Source organism: Tachysurus fulvidraco, chromosome 18 (genome assembly GCF_022655615.1).
Source record: "Tachysurus fulvidraco isolate hzauxx_2018 chromosome 18, HZAU_PFXX_2.0, whole genome shotgun sequence".
In the NCBI taxonomy this organism is placed as follows: Eukaryota; Metazoa; Chordata; class Actinopteri; order Siluriformes; family Bagridae; genus Tachysurus; species Tachysurus fulvidraco.
This window is the reverse complement of record NC_062535.1, coordinates 19,061,242-19,080,898: the sequence shown is the minus strand read 5'-3', so window position 1 is coordinate 19,080,898 and position 19,657 is coordinate 19,061,242. Positions and strand designations below refer to the sequence as shown.

Sequence of the window (19,657 nt, the reverse complement as noted above, 5' to 3'; positions counted from 1 at the left end):
GTTAGTGAGATGATATTGCAAGCTGGTGCTGTTAGAACACGTTAAAGAATACAACCGGTCGCTGACCACAGGGTTACTGACTTTGGGTAAAGAGGAATGGTGGAGGATGTTGGTTTAAAGTCAGTATGAATCCTGTATTGGTGAAAGGCTTGGAAATGTATAAAAACTTGTCTTGAATTATATTGCGTGTGCATTCTAGTATAGACAGCCTTAGTGCATGTGATACTCTGTGTGCATCAGAGAACAAACGCAAGCTTACACTTGGAGAGTGTTTCTTGGTTTGCTATAAGCTTTGCATTTTAATTACATTTACTTATTCTAATACTGTCTGAATATTTGAAGGAGATTTTATTTGTAATTTTCTTTTATTTTACATATATTACACACATCTATCTGTATTACACTACTTTTAATAAAAACAAGGCCTCCCATTGTGAGGACCCTGAAAAGACAAAAAGGTCTAAGTTTGACTCCTTCATTTAAAGATTCAAACAATAGATTAGGTAGAAGAACTTGAAGAGGATCCTTTGTTAGAAGACCGAGGGGACTTCGAAGGACACCTGGGTTCAAGATAAGACCAACTCTGATAAGTGATCTTGTGATTTCAACACTAACCCGTGCAAACTAGGACACATACCTTAGTGGGATTATAGAAGGGTTTCCTACGCAATCCGAAAAACACGTGTCACTAAGGGACACATATGTATATGTATAATTATATCATAAGTGATGTCACGTACGTCAGTATAAATTACTTCATGAGTATCAAATACAGGTCCAAACTGTGATCAGCTGGTTGCCATGAAGTTGGTATCACCAGCAAAAGAGGTGGGGGAGATGATGAAGCCAAGAAAAATACCCTGCAACCTTTTATCATTATATTGTATTTAGCTTTATATTATCTCAAACTCATGTTACAGTCTTACCACTATAGAACAGAAAGTTATGAAGCATCTAGGTCGATAAGATTCAAAACTGTTACCATAAAAATGAAACAGGTACAGTTGACTATTTACATTACATTTAAATTAATTCATAAGTGATGTCACGTACGTCAGTATAATTACATCATAAATGATGTTACGTACGTCAGTATAAATTAAGTTTTTTAATTTATGAAGCATGTAGGTCGATGAGATTCAAAAATTTTACCATAAAAAAGACAGTTGAGAATTTACATTACATTTGCATCCACATGCAGGATAAGCAAAATGTTTACCATGAAATTATAAAAAAACAAACAAAAACTTAATAAACCATTCACAACAAACCTATTATAGTTGGTTGTTTCCTATAATTGGTTGTGTTGATGTACATAAAAAAAATCAGGAAGGGGGCCAACACTTTTTCACACCACTGTATATAAGGTTGCATGACAAGCATTTACACTTTTGTCCAATTCTTCCTCTTTCTGCCTCTCATTAAGAATGACCACTGGTCATTAGTTTAGTATCAGAAACATGTTTTCTGTTCTTTTGTTTCTGTTACATTGACAGCAGCTGTTGTAACAACGACACTCAACACTTCACACAGACTTCCTGAGTTGTTTTCTGTCAGCAGCTCAAAAGTGGAAGTGGACATGATGTTGCTTTCTACTGACGCCACACAAACAGACGCCCAGTCACAGAGACAAGGACAGTGCTGGAGTGTCGTATAACTAATATATTATTATTTTTATTTTCTGAAGTTTCTGAGTCTGGATTTAAAATGAAGATCCTCCTCATCTTCACCTTCTTCCTGACTCCAGGTCAGTAAAAGCACTTCACATTAATCTTCATTGTAAGTGTAACATTAAAGAATTGGACATTTAGCACAGACCTTGTATTCATGGGCTCCTGTGTTTAATGTAGTGAAGTTCAGGGCTGCTGAGACTTTGTGTTTAGCTTCAAAAGCACACAAAGGAGCTTCACTTCACTTAGTGCATGAAGAAAAGTACATGTTTAAGTGACCACGTGACCACGACACAAGTGAACATGATCTCTGTTTATTTACAGTGTAAAACTGAAGAGTTGTTCTAACACTAGTCCTTAACTACATGTCACATGTTTAAAGATCAGGGCTGATGTTTTATCAGAGCGGTCGACCTGCAACCTCATCTCTCTTCTTCCTGTTAATCAACACAAAATGTGGGTTTAATAACTTTATCAAATATACCAGATATCAGATGTCTGACATGTTTGATTTAGATTATTAGGATGAGAGTTTGGTGTTTATAACACATGTATTATACGTGTAATAATACGTGTATATGATATTCTAACACACACGTATCTCTTGTGTACCTTCCTCTTCTCTTACACTGATGCACCATCTTCCTGGATCATATTTCATTCCACTGTATATTATTCTCCAGCTGGTGCTGATGCTGTAACTACAGTAACTGGATTCAGAGGAAGATCAGTTCAGTTTAATTGTCCCTATGAATCTGGATATAAAGAAAACAAGAAGTATCTCTGCAGACATGAATGTTTAATCCCTGGTATTAAAGACATTCCTGTTCAATCTGGATCTCGGGCTAAAGACCCCAGATTTTCTCTGTATGATGACAAAACAGCCCGAGTCTTCACCGTCACCATCACTGATCTGAGACCTGAGGATGGAAATACTTACTGGTGTGTGATAGAGCGGACATTGCCTTTGCCTGATATTTTGTCATGGGCTCGGTCTGATATACAGAAGATTTTGCCTGATATTTACACAGAGTTTCTCCTGCAGGTTAAAACAGGTGAGTGTTACACAGAGAATAAAAAAATCTCACACATTATTTCACTGATTATTAAATATTGTTATTGCAGTGTGTCCCAAAAATCTCCATAAAGAGAGTATAACACTTTAGTATTATTTATTCTAATGTTTTTTACTCACACACACACACACACACACACACACACACACACACACACACACACACACACACACACACACACACACACACAGACGCACACGCTCACACACTCACACACGCGCACGCTCACACACAAGCGAGCGCACTCTCATACGCACACACACTCTCACACTCTTTCACACACTCACTCTCTCTCTCTCACACACACACACACACACACTCTCTCTCTCTCATACACACACACACACACACACACACACATACTCTCTCTCTGACACACACACATACACACACACAATGACACACACACATTCACTCATTCAATCACTCACTCACTCACACACACTCACTCACTTACAAACTCATGCACACACACACACTCACTCACATTCATTCACACTTACTCGCACTCTCACTCTTGCACTCTCACACACACACACACACAAACACAGACACACACACGCGAGCACAAGCACACACGCGTGCTCTCACACACACACACACACGCACTCACACATGCGCGAGCGCACTCACACACACGCGAGCGCACTCACACATGCGCACGCACTCTCACACACGCACACACACACACTCTCTCACACACAAACACACACTCACTCTCTCTCTCTCTCACACATATACACACACACACACACACACACTCTCTCTCTCATACACACACAAATACACATATACTCTCTCTCTCTCTCTCTCTGTCTCTCTCACACACGCACACACACACAATGACACACACACACACATTCACTCACTCAATCACTCACTCACTCACACACACTCACTCACTTAAAACGTATGCACACACACACAAACTCACTCACATTCATTCACACTCATTAACTCAGTCACTCACTCACACACACACACACACACACACACTCACTCACTCACTCACTCACTCACTCACTCACTCACTCACTCACTCACACCCTTTAAGAAAACCTTCATTATGTTAGAGAGATGAATCTGTGTGAAATGGCAATGTTTTGTAAAGGAAGTTCTCACTCACTCACTCACTCACTCACTCATTTTCTACCGCTTATCCAAACTATCTCGGGTCACGGGGAGCCTGTGCCTATCTCAGGCGTCTTCGAGCATCAAGGCCTGGACGGAGTGCCAACCCATCACACGGCAAACACACACACATGTAAATGAAGTTAAATGTATTTGTGGTCACGGTGCCGTCGGCACACCACCGCTAGGAGATGAGGCTGCATCAACTTCCTTGTAACTTTTAAGGTTCAAGATTCAAAGTGTTTATTGTCATATGCACAGACAGAAAGCATGTTTCCCTGCAAGATGAAATTCTTATTTTGCTGTCCACACTAAATGTCATACAGTAAAGTAAAAAGTAAAAATAAAAATGTGTGAATGAAAAATTAATAAAATAGAATAAAAAAGAGCAATAAAAGAAATAAAGTTCTTAATAAAGGCAATAAGAGGTGCAGTGCCGAATAAGGCAATAAAGTGAGGTAGTGCAGTTCTTGGTGAGGTAGTGCAGTTCTGAGAAAATGAATGTGCAAAAAATGTAGTTCAATGTAAACAGTTATGTCCATGTAAACAGTTAAGCAGTTATGTCCATAATTGCAAACTCCTATCAGCTGTTTACGAGTTTGATGGCAGAGGGGAAGAAAGAGTTCTTTAGTCTAGAGGTCCTACATTTCACACTTCTGTACCAGGATTAGGTTTCTAGGCAGAGGGGTTCCCTATGTTATAGGGCTTTTAAATTAAGCAGTCTTTTTATACAAAGCTATACAGTAAATAAATAAACAAGCAAAACAAAAATGCAAGGACATGTCTGTAGAACAAAATTCATATAAAATCCATTCTTTTTTTTTTTTTTTCATTGGAGTCTTTTGACAACCCTATGTGTCAAAGTATGTGGGAGCCGTACCACTTTTTAGGCTGGTATGTCATGTAGGTGAAAATCATGAAAATCTAGGGCGTTTCATAAGTCTTCATTTCCTCTTGTGGAGACGTTTGTGATGTTCTGTACAATAGACTTGATTTAATAAGGGTGTAAACTCAGAGTGATTGGACTGTTTCCTTTCTTCCAGTTGATCCCACCATCAGTTCTGTCTCACACACCACACACACTCCAACCCATGGGGACACGACACATTCAGTAACAGGTATAAACTTTTTTTTTACTTGACTTCTTCTTCACATTTCACTCACATCATTAAATCTGTCTCTTTTTTTATTTCAGATAAGTTACTAACTTATACTACCCACAAAACCCTCATCACTCCCCCATCTCAGGGTATGTAGAATATCTACTATGTTATTTTAAACCTGCTGCTCTGCCCTGTGCTTTAACACCTGACAGGAAGTAACTGTAGACCCATTACCATGTTTTCATTTCCTTTTAACCATCAACATCACAGCACCTTCTAATGATGAACATGTCACAGAATACACACATTACAGACAGAATACACACATTACAGACAGAATACACACATTACTGAAAGAATACACACATTACAGGCAGAATACACACATTACAGACAGAATACACACATTACTGAAAGAATACACACATTACAGGCAGAATACACACATTACAGACAGAAAACTCAATTTAGGCCAAAACATTCATGGCAGTTATATAGGCTAAACACACAAACAAACAAATAAATAAATAAACAAAGAGTGTAATCCTGAGGGGAAAAAACAGTAAGTTCACAATTTTAAATTTCCATGTACAGTTTAATATATACAGTCTTGTGAACAGAATTAGGACCCCATCAAAGCCTGTTTTTTTTTTTAACTAGTTAAACACAATGGTATTTAAACCTCATTTTAACAATATTGAAAAATAATAGTAAGTAATAAAACTAAACAAATAAAACAAAAAAAAGTCTTTAAATGATCTATAAAATGTAAAATAAAAATCTAATTTGTGAGTAAACAGTAAAGACACCCCACATGTATTTTTACTTAAAATAAATAAAATGACTGACAGGTATATCACATCAGGTGTAAATTATTAGAACATTATTACAGAGCATTTTGAAGAAGGTTTGTCTCATTTAAACCTCAGATTTTTAGTTTGATTTGCTATTAATTGTTGAAGTGAGAGGTTTCACCATGGTTAGATCCAAAGAGCTCTCTGAGGCCTTCAGAGCAAAGATTCTTGATGTTTATGAGTCTGGTAAGAGATATAAAAAGATTTCAACAGAATTTATGATCAGATATTCCACTTTTGAAACACATATCTACAGTCAACCAAAAGTGAGATTTAAAATAAGGTTTGGTAAAATAGATCAAAACAGTTCTAGACATTTATTTACAATGAGATTTTAGGGATACTTACAAACCGAAATTGAATGGAGAACATTAATTTGTAATGAGAAAGCCCTGCCAGCAATTCACATCTTAAGGGAGTTTGAAACTACTCCTTAACACATTAACACATAAAACACATTAACAAATTTGAAAACAAATTAACAAATCCGAAAACACAACGACAAGTCATACAACCCGGAATAGGTAGGTATAATTTGTTTTCTGAATTGTTAATGTGTTTTTGGATTTGTTAATTTGTTTTGCACTTCTCGGCCACCGTAGATGAGAGAACTACTAAGCAAAAACCAACACTATAAGATCAACAATTTGCATATCATCTGTATAATAAGATAACAATGCTATTGTATAACATTGTTGATCTTATTATACAGTTGATATGCAAATAAGTAAAAGGATGCACCAGGGTTTAAGAATGTACAGTGTGAACGTTAGATTAAGTGTTAACCCTGGGTAAAGTAGGAGTAGTGTAAAAACATTGTGTAACAAAAATTCAGTATAAATGGGCAGAATATAGTTTAAAATATTGTCCCATTGTGTGTGTTTCCATTCCAGGCTTCACAACTAGACCCCTAGTCACGACTGTCGTGCCTGTTGCTCTAGTGCTGCTTCTCATTGGCTTTTTATCAGCTGGAGTGATACGGTGGAAAAAAAAGACCCAAGGTACTGCAAACAAACAAGCACATTTTAATTTATATTTACACAACATGTTAAAGTGTTAATGTTTTTTATTTTCAAACCAGTGCAGAAACAACCAATGCAGCCAAAGTCACATGAATAAACTTTCTCATGCCTATTTACATGAGAAAGTGTGATAAAGATGTGAAAGATATCACTGAACCCACAAAACAACCGATCAAAAGTCACACAAAAAAAAAGCAGTACAGCAATTCTTCAACGATGCATAGTGTAGATAAGATATTCATTAACTGTATTAAATATACAGTAGTTCCTCCACACTATGGATGTGAAATGAATAGATTGTGATTTTGTTCGTTGTCTTTTGAAAATGTGATTTAAAGCAATCTCTTCTATCTTCAGGTTCTGGAACAGTGACACAATCATCCAGAGAGGTACAGGCCAGTGATTTGCTTCAGATGTTGCTTTCGCAAACAATTGACTTACAAACAATTTAATGGTTTTTATTTTCCATTTCAGACAAATGAAGATTATGCAAATGATCAAAATTTACATCCTGTTCATGCAAGAGTAAAAGTCAGTTTACCTGAATCTGACTACATAGGTTTAGACCCAACCACCAGCCAATCAGACTCAGTCTACCAGACTCTGTCAAGTACTAATAACCAATCAGATTCAGTCTACCAGACTCTGTCAAGTACTAATAACGAATCAGACTCAGTCTACCAGACTCTGTCCAGTACTAATAACTAATGTAATAGAAAATGTTGTGAATAACAAAAATGAAAATTGAACATTTGGTACTAATACACTTACACACTCGAAAACTAGGAAAAGCAAAAATAACAAAGGGGAACTGAACTGTTCCAGTTGCACACTATGTAGAAGAAACAAGAACATTGCAGGCTGCAGGCGTGTGGAAATGCGTGACCGTTGCACTGCTTGTGCAAGGACAAGACCGTTGCACTGCTTGTACAATGACAAGGCCGTTGCACTGCCTGTGCTACGACAAGATAAGAGGAAGTCACGCACAGTGTAAGACACACTCACACAAACATTTCCACACGCACGCACACACGCACGCACACACACACACACACACACACATTTCCACACATGCACACACACACACACACACACACACACACACACACACACACACACACACACACACACACACACACACACACACATATACTCACGAACCTTTTGTCTACTTCAATGTATAAATTGTCCACAACCTCAACATCCAACTAACTCACTCTGTTCAGATTAAGTTGGGACAGACTGACTTCACACTTGCAAGTGTATTGAATAAAGCAGATTGATATTCCACAGGACTCTGCTGTGATCTTCTCTGCAACTTAGGAAAAGTACACTTGAACCATTATCTCTGATTAGTAGAATAGAATTTCCACCACACTAATCACATTCAGTCTACCAGACTCTGTCAAGTACTAATAAGTAATCAGACTCAGTCTAACAGAGACTGTCCCATATCAATAAACATTAAGATTCTGGATACTTCTGTTCGCTATCCAAGTGGACTGGTTTGAGCTGTCAAACTGATTAATGTAACCCCATTGTTTGTTTCTTCCTGCAAGTTTGTGTTTCTTTTTCCTGTGAATTTATTCTTTTGTGCTTCGGATCTTTCAATTTTTAATTTTTTATGTAGGACAAATCACACACTCTTTGCATTGTATGTTTGCTAGTGGAGCTCTCAAGGTAGCTGGTCACGTGAATTACGAGATTTGCTCTTTGAAGAAATTCAGCTCATGTCTGGCTTAATTTTCAAGCCTGGCACTTGATTCCCGTGGCTCAGGCCATGGCTCATCATGGGGCTCAAAGTTGGCGGAGTATGAGAAAGGGAATCCTCTTTCTCTCTCCCTCTCCTGTGACTCCGAAAGTCGCATTTTAGACTTGGAAGCTTGTTTCACAATTTCTTCTTAACAAAACAACAACCGAATGTTGGCTTTTGCATCCTTTGATAAGATTTTATAGGTATTTGCAACTATGGAACTTCGTAGAATTGAATTTGAATTATTTCTCATGTTTCCCTCCAACTACTTTAATGTAAATCAGTCCAAAAACAGGTTCTAAGCAGGATCTATGAAGCATTTAGCATGTATTATTCAACATCTTTAGATCTACTCAAAAATAATATGGAGACAGGTGTAGATGAACCATTTTCGAAGGACAACTGGTACAAAATAATTCAGGGATTTTTTTAATCAACCATTTGCTTTAGACAATTGCTTTAATACAATTTGGACTAAAGTCAGACTTTTTAAGCTGACAGATCCCACATGATAGATTAAAGCAGTCTCCCTCAGCTCTGCTGCATATGTTCTGGACATGACACATGTTCTAGACCTTCTCTGGGCTTTTTGGAGAGGTGGTTTAGAGCCATCCCCATTTATTGTATTGTTTATTATGGCCAAAAAATGCAAAATTAGGAAAAAAAAAAAAGTAAAATTAAGATACTGCTCTTCTGTTCTCTTCTGTCTAGTAGACTAACACTGATTAAATGGAAAGAGCCTACTCACATGACATTCAGTCACTGGATAAGGGAAGTCATGTAACATTTTAAATTGGAGAAAATTAGATGTACAGTAAGAAGGTCTACTGGAACATTCGATAATATCTGGCAACCTGTCTTACCTTTTGCTGATGAAAGTAGGCAATAATGGTATTGTAAAGGGGGTGGGGAATATTATTCATACACATGTCATGTTGTTTATTTATTATCATTATCATTATCCCTTTTCCTTTATGGACATCTGATCATGTACATTATGTTCAGTATATTTATGTTTATGGCTAGTGTTTGGAGGACAGAGAGTTTAGTTTTGTATACCTTTGTACTTTTGGTATAAATTGAAAATAAAAAGGATTAAAAATTATTTAAAAAATTGTAAAAAAAAAAAAATTACGCAAATATAAAAAATATAGAATAAATATGAGGAAGAAAACCTAAGAAGAATCTAAGGAAAGGAGCTCATCCTCATTTGGGGGACACCAGAGAGTGGGATCATATACTGTTTAATGTCCTTTCAAAGACTGTATATAGTCAAGTGGAATTTTGGAACCAAAAGCTCTGGAGCAATTTATAGATCAGCATAATTTCTGAGCTCATTATTAATATAAGACTAATTCCTTTCTCCCGAAACGTTCAAAAACCTCAAATGAATTCAATTTTATTTGTGTAACAATTTTAACAATGGGCATTGTCTCAAAGCAGCTTTACATTAGCTTTACAATAATTTAAAAAATATTGAGTTATTTTAAAGCAAGTTAATATCTGCCCAGTCATTTTTAGCCAGACAAATTCTGTGTTCACAGGTGCTATAGTCACTCGTTCTGTGAAGGGCGTTACCATGGTGTTGAGCCGTAACACAATGTTTATATATAACCTGAGACTGTGTATTCAGTGTGTGTGTCTGTGCGTGTGTGTGTGTGTGTGTGTGTGTGTGTGTGTGTGTGTGTGTGTGTGTGTGTGTTTGTGTGTGTGGTTTTATAGTTTATTACTAATTATCATCCTGTCCCCATGTATTTTATTCCCCCTATACTGCTTTATGAAAGTGTATTTTTTAACAATCAATCAGCTAGTCAGCTAAGTTTATTGATCATGAATATATAATGTATCGTGTGCTGATGGTGTGAGTGGCCATGCTGGTCTGAAGTCATGTGATAAACTCTGGTATGAAGAGACCCTCCTGACTCTCTGAGTAGGAATTTTGAGCTGAGTTGCCAGTTTTCTTTGTTTTTAGTCTTTAGTCAAACAGAGCATGACGTCCTGATTGGCACAAAGTGATTCTGGAATAGACTCCTGACTCACTGTGACTTTGACCAGGATAAAGCACATGTATATAATATGTAATAAAGGACAAACTCCTGCAGCAACATCACAGTATTGAAATTTGATCTACACCAGGTTATGTATGTAAGCCGGTTCACTGAGAAGGGAACAAGACCCTGCGTCAGTGCTGATGCTATTGTGACGGAGTGGTATAATGGATGGAAAACAATATGCAAACCCTAGATTTGAAAACTAACAGACTACGCCACCCTGGGACTTTCACCCAGAGAAATATGAATCACCTCACAATACTATAAGGATAACAAGTTCGTTCTACCAATTAATGAATGAGCAGGAGATGTGGGTACAAAAATAAAATTCAGTTTATTAACACAGCCGTTAAAATAAAATATTTCAGAATGAGCAAAAAGAGGAATCAAAACACATGCAGGGCTGCAGCTGATCGGCACAAGACAGGCTTAAACAGAAGTACATGTAGATTTAAGTATCCACACCATGCATGTGCTCAATCACACACACACACACTCACTCAGTGCTCGGTGAAATTACTGTCGGTGGTCACACAGCACACGGTGCACAGAAACACACTCGAAAAGAGAAGGACAGTCAGGCCTCTCGGGCTTTGGGCCTACGGCTACTGCAGAGAGTACACAAAACAAAAAGCAACAATATATGTTAAAATTGACGATGCTTTAACCAAAAAAATAAAATAAAAACAAAACAAAAGAATGAAGATTTGCAAAATGCAAGAAAAACCCAAAATAAATAAATCAGACTTCAAGCCAAACAATTAAATGAAATACATACACACAAAAAACAACTCATTACCACACTCTGACTTCGGAGTCAGCAACATTTATATTGATTACATTACAACAACACTTACATTGATATAGGCTGAACGAACACTTTAACAAGGTCATAGAAAGGTAACCATATAGATAAACAAAGAAACAAATATGAAACCAAAAATAAAACAATTACAAAACAAAGCAATTTAACAAGGAACAAAACAGCAGCGTTGTCCCAGGAACAATGTGCAGCCTCAACTGCACATACAGCAGAAATTCCCTGGAACCTTATAGAAAATATCACGCACAGTAAATAAGTGCAATTTAAAAAATATAAATCCCCAAAAACTCAGATAAAATGCTATTGCATAACGGAGAAATACAGCCGTCCGCCACACCAAATCACAGATAAAGTGCTGGTTCAGTAATAACCTGGATACAGATGGACATCAGGTAACGAAAGAATGCTGACAGGGGGAATACAAAACAATTAACACTACACCACCTGACATTTAAAGGATAAAACAAATTCACGTACCTGAGGATAGACAGTCTGTCACAACAGAGCTTGTTTTGACCCTTATTGTCCCTTTGTGAAGCACTACAATAAAGCATACGTGCGGCATTAACCTATTGTATACCCACAACAAAACCGCTTAGCCATGCTGCTAACAGCCTCTTACCTCCCAGGTAACTGAAGATAACTGGAAACAAAGTAGAACCTTAGTGCAGCTAGCTGCACCAGTAACACCCAGTGGACTCTGTTGAACACGGAACCGGAAACCGGAAGATCACCTCAAAATGACGCACGTTCAATGACCATGAACCTGACACCGTCCCTTATACGCACAGGTGCTGTCTGATAGGCTATTACTACCTGACGTCACAACAAGCTCTATCCTGCCACATTATGGGAATACTTCTTTGAGGAAGTTGTGTCTGAAGATCTGTGTGCACACACACCATTTTAATGGCTCAGAAAGGACACATTATGAAATGATTACTCGCCAGTAAGTCCATATAAGGGCATCTACGTCACACTGCTCCAGCTTCTATTTGTCTGAAAGGAGCGCGAACGGATGCCCGGGGCATGGCCAGTGATGCACAGTCTCGTTCCCTTCTCAGAGACATAACCCGGTGTAGTTCCCTTTCGAGGGAACTCGATGCTGCGTCAGTGCTAACGCTATGGGAATGCCAATACCCACGCCGCCACGCACCAGTCGATGACTGCACCAGAGACCATGAGAGAGAAGGCCTTGCAGTACCTGGGACCCTGGAGTGGGGTCCAAGTCCAGGTCATAGAATCTGATAAACGTGTGTTGAGAGGACCATCCTGACGCAGCACAAATATCTTCAAAGGGGCCACCCCTGGCCAAGGCACTGGACGATGCGATACCCTGAGTGGAGTGAGCCCTGATGCCGAGAGGTGAGGCAAGACCGCACACCTCACAGGCCTGAGTAATGGCCTCCACTACCCAGTGTGCCAGGCACTGTTTGAAAACCGGAATACCCCTATTCCAGCCCCCAAAAAAGTCAAAAAGCGGAGGTATCGAGGTCTTGGAGAAAGCGAGCTAGAGCGGTGGACATTAGTGCTCAAGGCCCTTACTGGGCAAAGCAAATGCAGCCTCTCCTGTTCTGCTGATTCATGGGGAGGGGAGCAGTAGGCCTGCAGGATGATTGGACAACCCATCCTGGGCACCTTAGGGACATATCCTGCCCTAGGGTGCAGAACAGCCTACAGTCCCCCTCAGGGGCCAGACCCAAAGCTTCCACATCTCGGAACGGGGGTGTAGGATTCCCCCCTGACCTGAGAGAGAAGATCCTTCCTTTTGGGAACCTCCCATAGAGTGCCGTTCAGGAGGGAGACTAGGTCCATGAACCAAACTCGAGAGGGCCAACGAGGGGTAACTAGGAAAAGGTTGACTCGGTCGTAGCGCACTCTGGCTAGGACTTGCGGGAGCCAAGCTACTGGGGAAAGGCATACAGACGGAGAATTGGCCACATCCATACAAAGGCATTCAGGCCCAAAGGGGCCGGATGAGAGAGGGAGAACCACTGCGGACAGTGGGTCGACTACTCGGAGGCGAACAGATCCACTTCCGCCTGGCCAAAAATCTGCCAGATTTGCTCCATCATGTGGGGGTGGATACACCACTCCCGGGGCCTCAGCACCTGCCTTGACTGGAAGTCTGCCTCCCGATTTACATGCCCTGGAATGAAAACCGCTCTCAGCAAAGAAACCTGGTCTCTGTCCATTGCAGAATCTGACACACCAACCTGAACAGGAGGCATGAACCCTGATGATTGAACGCAGACTGCCCTGATGATTGATTTAGGACACCACCGCAGTGCTGTCTGTCTGCAGTAAGACATGGCAGCCTCTGAGGTGTGGGAAGTGTTTCAATGCTAGAATCATAGCCCTCATCTCCAGGCAATTTATGTGCCATGAGAGATAGGGGCCCTCCCATAGACCCTGGGCAGGGCAGCCATCCAAGGCTGTTCACCAGCCCGAAAGCGAGCAGTCCGTTGAAAGAGTCCTGCGATGGTGACATGCCCTAGAATGGGACCGAAGGCCAAGAACCGGGGTCTTTTCCACATAAGAAGGGTACGAACCCATGGCGCGTAACCCGTATAACCCTGAAGGGATGTTTGTGAGGATGGAAGCCTGCACCCCTGAGCCAGAGCTGGAATAGCCTCATGTGAAGCAGACCCAAAGGGATAACGTTGACTGCTGCTGACATGAGGCCGAGCACCCTCTGTGCCTCGGTGACAGGCCTCGGCCTAGCCGAATAGCTTTCACTGCACCAGTGGCTCGCTCCCACCCTGCTCTCCTCCACGTTCTTTCCCATCTTTTAGAAGCAAGTGATATACAATAAATAAATAAGTTAAATAGTCTGCTTCTAGCGGCTAGCACAACTAGCCTGTTAGCTCGGCTACCGCTACTACAATCTGTTGTACTTGCTCTGTAACATCATGTCGGTTACATCTCTGCCTTTGAGTGCAGGTGAGGACACATTGGAGCTGCACACGGTAGAACTGGAGCTGGATGCTGTGGAGAAGCAGATCCGTGAACTACAGGTGAAGCAGGCCGAGCTGTGGGAGCGGAAAGCCGCGCTGGAAGCTCCCTGGTCGGTCGCTCACCTGTCTCAGGTAAACTCCCGGGATGTAATTACCACTCCCTCCACCTCTACCACGTGTGTTTCTCTGTCCAGGCCCAACACACCCATGAAGTGGCCTGCCCAGGAGCTGTTCCCTCCGGCGCCAGGGCACCTTGGGCCCTGGGTGCAGCAGCGGAGGACGCGTGCCGGTCCCCGGCCGAGGACCTCTCCCCCTCCACCACCGCCGGTCTTCGAGATCCCCACCCGGAACCGCTTCTCCCTACACAGTTTTCCTTAGAGAATTCACAGATTTTCTCTCAGACCTATTGGTTAACTTTGACAAAGCATTAATTGTAGGAAACTTTAACATTCATGTTGACGACACAAACGACACTTTAGGACTCACATTTATGGACTTACTAAACTCACTTGGGCTCAAACAAAACATCATTAGTGCAACTCATCAACGTAACCACACACTAGATTTAATAATATCACACAGAATAGATGTCACTGATATAGATATCAAAGTGATGACATCACAGTCCATTACCTCATAATGTACTCACTACCTATAGAACAGACTAACTATGTCTCACCACATTATCGACTCGGTAGAACCATTATTCTGACCACCAAAGACGGATTCACAAATAACCTGCCTGATCTGTGTGGACTTCTTACTGTACCCTTAAGCTCAAACGACCTAGATGCAATGACTAACAGCATAGGCGCTATATTCACTAGCACATTAGACACTGTTGCACCCAGTCAGATTACAGAAGGTTAGAGATAAAACACTTGCACCATGGTATAATAGCCATACTCACACCCTCAAGAGGGAGACCTGTAACCTCGAACAGAAATGGAGAAAAACTAAATTTTAAATTTAAAGGTTTTTAGAATTGCGTATAAGGACAGTATTTCCAGCTATAGACAAGCTCTAAAAGCTGCTAGGGCTGAGCACCTGAGCAAACTCATAGAAAATAACCAGAACAATCCCAGGTTTTTATTTAGCACAGTGGCTAGTTTAATAAAAAAACAGAAATCTGAACACACTATTCCATCACATTTCAATAGTGAGGACTTTATGAGATTCTTCACAGATAAAATCGAAAGTATCAGGAATAAAAAAGGTGATGCTCAACATATGAGAGCAACCAGTGACACAATCTCACCTAAGGCTTTACAGAGCTTTACAAGTACAGGACAGGAAGAGTTAGATAAACTTATTACCACAGCTAAATCAAAAACATGTTCACTAGACCCCATCCCAACTAAACTACTGAAAGAAGTGTTACATAAAGTTGGTGAGCCTCTTCTTAATATCATTAACTCCTCGTTATCTTTAGGTTACGTCCCGAAGTCTTTTAAGTTGGCAGTTATTAGGCCACTCATCAAAAAACCTAACTTAGATCCTAATGAACTATCAAATTACAGACCTATCTCACACCTTCCGTTTATGTCTAAAATACTTGAAAAGGTTGTGTCTGTTCAACTGAGCTCCTTCTTACAGGAGAGCAACATCCTTGAAGAGTTTCAGTCAGGTTTCAGGCCCCATCATAGCACAGAAACTGCACTTGTTAAAGTTACAAACGACTTGTTCTTAGCTTCGGACCAAGACTGTATGTCACTATTAGTTCTACTTGACCTTAGTGCTGCATTTGACACTATAGACCACAACATTCTTCTAGATCGCTTACAAAATTACACAGGTATTCATGGACAGGCTTTAAGTTGGTTTAGATCCTACCTGTCAGAGCGATACCATTTTGTAGAATTAAATGGTGAATCCTCCAGTTTATTACCAGTTAATTATGGGGTCCCTCAAGGATCAGTTCTCGGACCTCTGCTTTTCTCTATATACATGCTTCCATTAGGGAACATTATTAGAAGACATGTGATTAGTTTCGATTGTTATGCTGATGACACACAGTTATATATCTCATCAAAACCAGATGAAATAGCCACAGTGTCCAAATTAACTCAATGCCTTAGAGAGATAAAAGACTGGATGAGCTGCAACTTTCTATTCTTAAACTCCGATAAGACAGAAATACTACTCATAGGTCCAAAAACCAGTGCACAGAAACTCTCACAACTTAACTCCCGTTTAGAGGGATATCTATAGCTCGACAGACTAGTAGCTCGACAGTGAAAGACCTCGGTGTTATATTAGACTGCAACTTGTCTTTTAAAAATCCTATTGCCCATACTACCAAAACAGCCTTCTTCCGCCTTAGAAATATTGCCAAGCTGAGAAACATCCTGTCTGTATCTGATGCTGAGAAGCTAGTTCATGCCTTCATGACCTCTAGACTGGACTATTGTAATGCATTACTAGGTGGTTGTCCTGCATCTTTAATAAATAGGTTACAGTTAGTCCAAAATGCAGCTGCCAGAGTTCTCACTAGGACAAGAAAGTATGACCATATAACCCCAATGTTATCATCTCTACACTGGCTACATGTTAAGTTTAGAATTGACTACAAACTGCTGCTACTTACGTACAAGGCTCTTAATGGTTAAGCTCCCATGTATCTAACTAGTGTTCTAACACGTTACAATCCTTCACGCTCTCTGAGGTCACAAAACTCAGGACTTTTGGTAGTTCCCAGAATATCTAAGTCTACTAAAGGTGGTAGAGCGTTTTCTTATTTAGCTCCCAAACTTTGGAATAGTCTTCCTGATAGTGTTCGGGGCTCAGACACACTTTCCCAGTTTAAATGTAGATTAAAAACTCATCTCTTTAGTCAGGCGTACACATAATACATCCTATCGTATCATGCACTAGTACATCAAACCGGCACATTTTTATGAACAGCAGATATGTTAACCCCTTTCCACTGCTTCTCTCTTTGTACCCATCCCAAGGCATCCAGACATTGTATCAGCTCCCAACGTCCTCTGTGGGACGAAGCCTTTGGACGTCCACTGAGCCAAGGCCGACTCTAAGAATCCTGAGACATCTCCAGTTAGACTCTGTGGTACTCAGGAGATCAGAAGTCCTTGAACCTCACACCAATACAACATTTAACTGACTGTATATTACAATCACACCCCCAGTGTCACCCATATGAGGATGGGTTCCCCCTTGAGTCCGGTTCCTCTCAAGGTTTCTTCCTTTACCAATTTAAGGGAGTTTTTCCTTGCCACTGCTGCCTGAGTCACCTCAGACTTGCTAATAGGGAATAAATACATACACATTGTGAACTATATACATCTAATAATAACCTAGAATTTTTATTCTGTTAATTCTTATTTCTTTTATTATTCGTTATTTCCTTTATCATTAATTATGTCTACCTTCTGCTCTATGTTTATGTTCTGTAAAGCTGTTTTGAGACAATGTCTATTGTAAAAAGCGCTATTCAAATAAACTTGTATTGAATTGAATTGAATTGCTGACAAAATGGAAGCCACCTGAATGGGAGACAGATGTGCCCGCATTGGGGTGGAGTCCCAAACTACCCCCAGAAAGGTGGTTCTCTGAGAAGGAGAAAGCACACAGTTTCCTGGGTTTAGCCTGAGGCCTAGAGACCTCATGTGGGCAAGCACAGCACCTCAATGACTGGCTGCCACAGCCTCCTGCTGGGCCAGAATAAGCCAGTCGTCCAGGTAATTCGGTACACGGATGCCCTGGAGACGCAATGGTGCCTGGGCAGTGTCCATGCACTTTGTAAACGTGCTTGGTGAAAGGGCTAGGCCAAAAGATAGAATACAATACTGGTACACTTTGCCCCCAAAAGTGAACCTGAGGAACTTCCTGTGCTCTGGCAGAATGTGAAAATAAGCATCTTTGAGGTTGATCGTCACAAACCAGTCCTCGGACCTGATCTGGGACACGAAAACTCTTAGCGTGAGCATCTTGAACTTGTAAGTCTTCAGAGTACAGTTCAGAGCCCACATGTCCAAAATGTCCATCTTGGGAACAACAAAATATCGGCTGTAAAAGCCAGAGTCCCACTCTGAGAGGGGAACATGCTCTATGGCCCCTTTCCTCAGAAGCAAGAGAACTTCCTCTCAGAGGATCTCTGCCTGCTGCCAGTCCACCTTGGAAACACAGAAAATGTGTTACCTGGTTGTCTGACAGTGGTGTCAAACTCGCACAGACCTCCCGGGTGCTCTGAAACAGCTCACTGGCAGGTGCTAACCCAGGGAGACCGGTGCAAGGAAGGAGAGCAGGCACAGACCCTACTGCCCCCTGAAACATCAAAAACGGCAGCGTAGGCAGTGGGGGAAGCGTTCCTGAATAGGATGCTCCTAGGAGCCCCAGCCCTCGGGCTTCCGGACTCCTTTGTAGCCTGTTTGGCTGAGATGACGGACCTAAGGTCCCCTTTCACCAGACAGGTCTGGGCCCGAGGAAGCTGACCAGCCTCCCTAGTTTTAGACGGGGGGTATGGGCTGCCACACTAACCCTTTTAACTGCCCTGAGTGAGCTAGAAGTGGGTTGGGTGTGGACAGATTATGGCCCAGGCGGCTCCCTGCGACGAGGAAGAAACTGCCTGAACGCCGCCGACTGCCGTTTCAACTCCTGAAGAAAGGACTTATCCTTATCCTTTAGATCATTCAAATTGAGCCACATGTGCCTCTCCGTGGCAACCAGTGTAGCCATTGAACGGCAGAGCTCAGACACCCAGTGAGGTCCCAACACCTCGCCGCCTGGTAAGCACCATGGTTTGCAGGGCCACACAAGGGCCGAAGTGGTCCTGCAAGGTTTTAATGGAAGGGCAGGTTTCCTCCATGCAATGTAGGTGAGAGATAGCTTGCAAGCGTCTCTTCGGCCCAGGCATCGCCCCATACCCATGGCCTTCAAGCCCTATAATGGCTGAATAGTCAGACATGGCTGGAGAAAATATACACGCCGAAAATGGATTTCTCCAAGACCTCGATACCTCAGCATGGAGGTCTGGAAAAAATGGCAGTCGCCTGCGTGAAGACAGAAAGCGGTCATACAGCTTAGAACGGATGACTGACTTCCTCTTCAGGCCAATCTAAATTCAACCTAGCCACAGCGCGACTCACCACCTCGAGAAGCTCCTCGAAAGCCACTGATTGTGTCGGCTGTTCGGAGGTGGAAAGCCTCTCCCCTCATGCATCGAGCTTCTCAGAGCCGGACGTGGAAAGCAGCATGCTC

The 19,657-nt window shown here is 41.2% G+C and overlaps 1 protein-coding gene across 1 annotated transcript in view; it reads left to right on the top strand.

Moving 5' to 3' along the window:
- The first annotated feature begins 1,549 nt into the window (after window positions 1-1,549).
- Window positions 1,550-19,657, top strand: part of LOC113646523 (CMRF35-like molecule 5) — a 52,933-nt gene continuing 34,825 nt past the window's right edge. Inside the window, exons 1-4 of the mRNA XM_047803598.1 lie at window positions 1,550-1,747; window positions 2,354-2,725; window positions 4,921-4,995; window positions 5,073-5,126. Coding sequence (XP_047659554.1) covers window positions 1,708-1,747; window positions 2,354-2,725; window positions 4,921-4,995; window positions 5,073-5,126 — 541 coding nt within the window. The 5' untranslated portion in view covers window positions 1,550-1,707. The remainder of the gene's footprint in view (window positions 1,748-2,353; window positions 2,726-4,920; window positions 4,996-5,072; window positions 5,127-19,657) is intronic.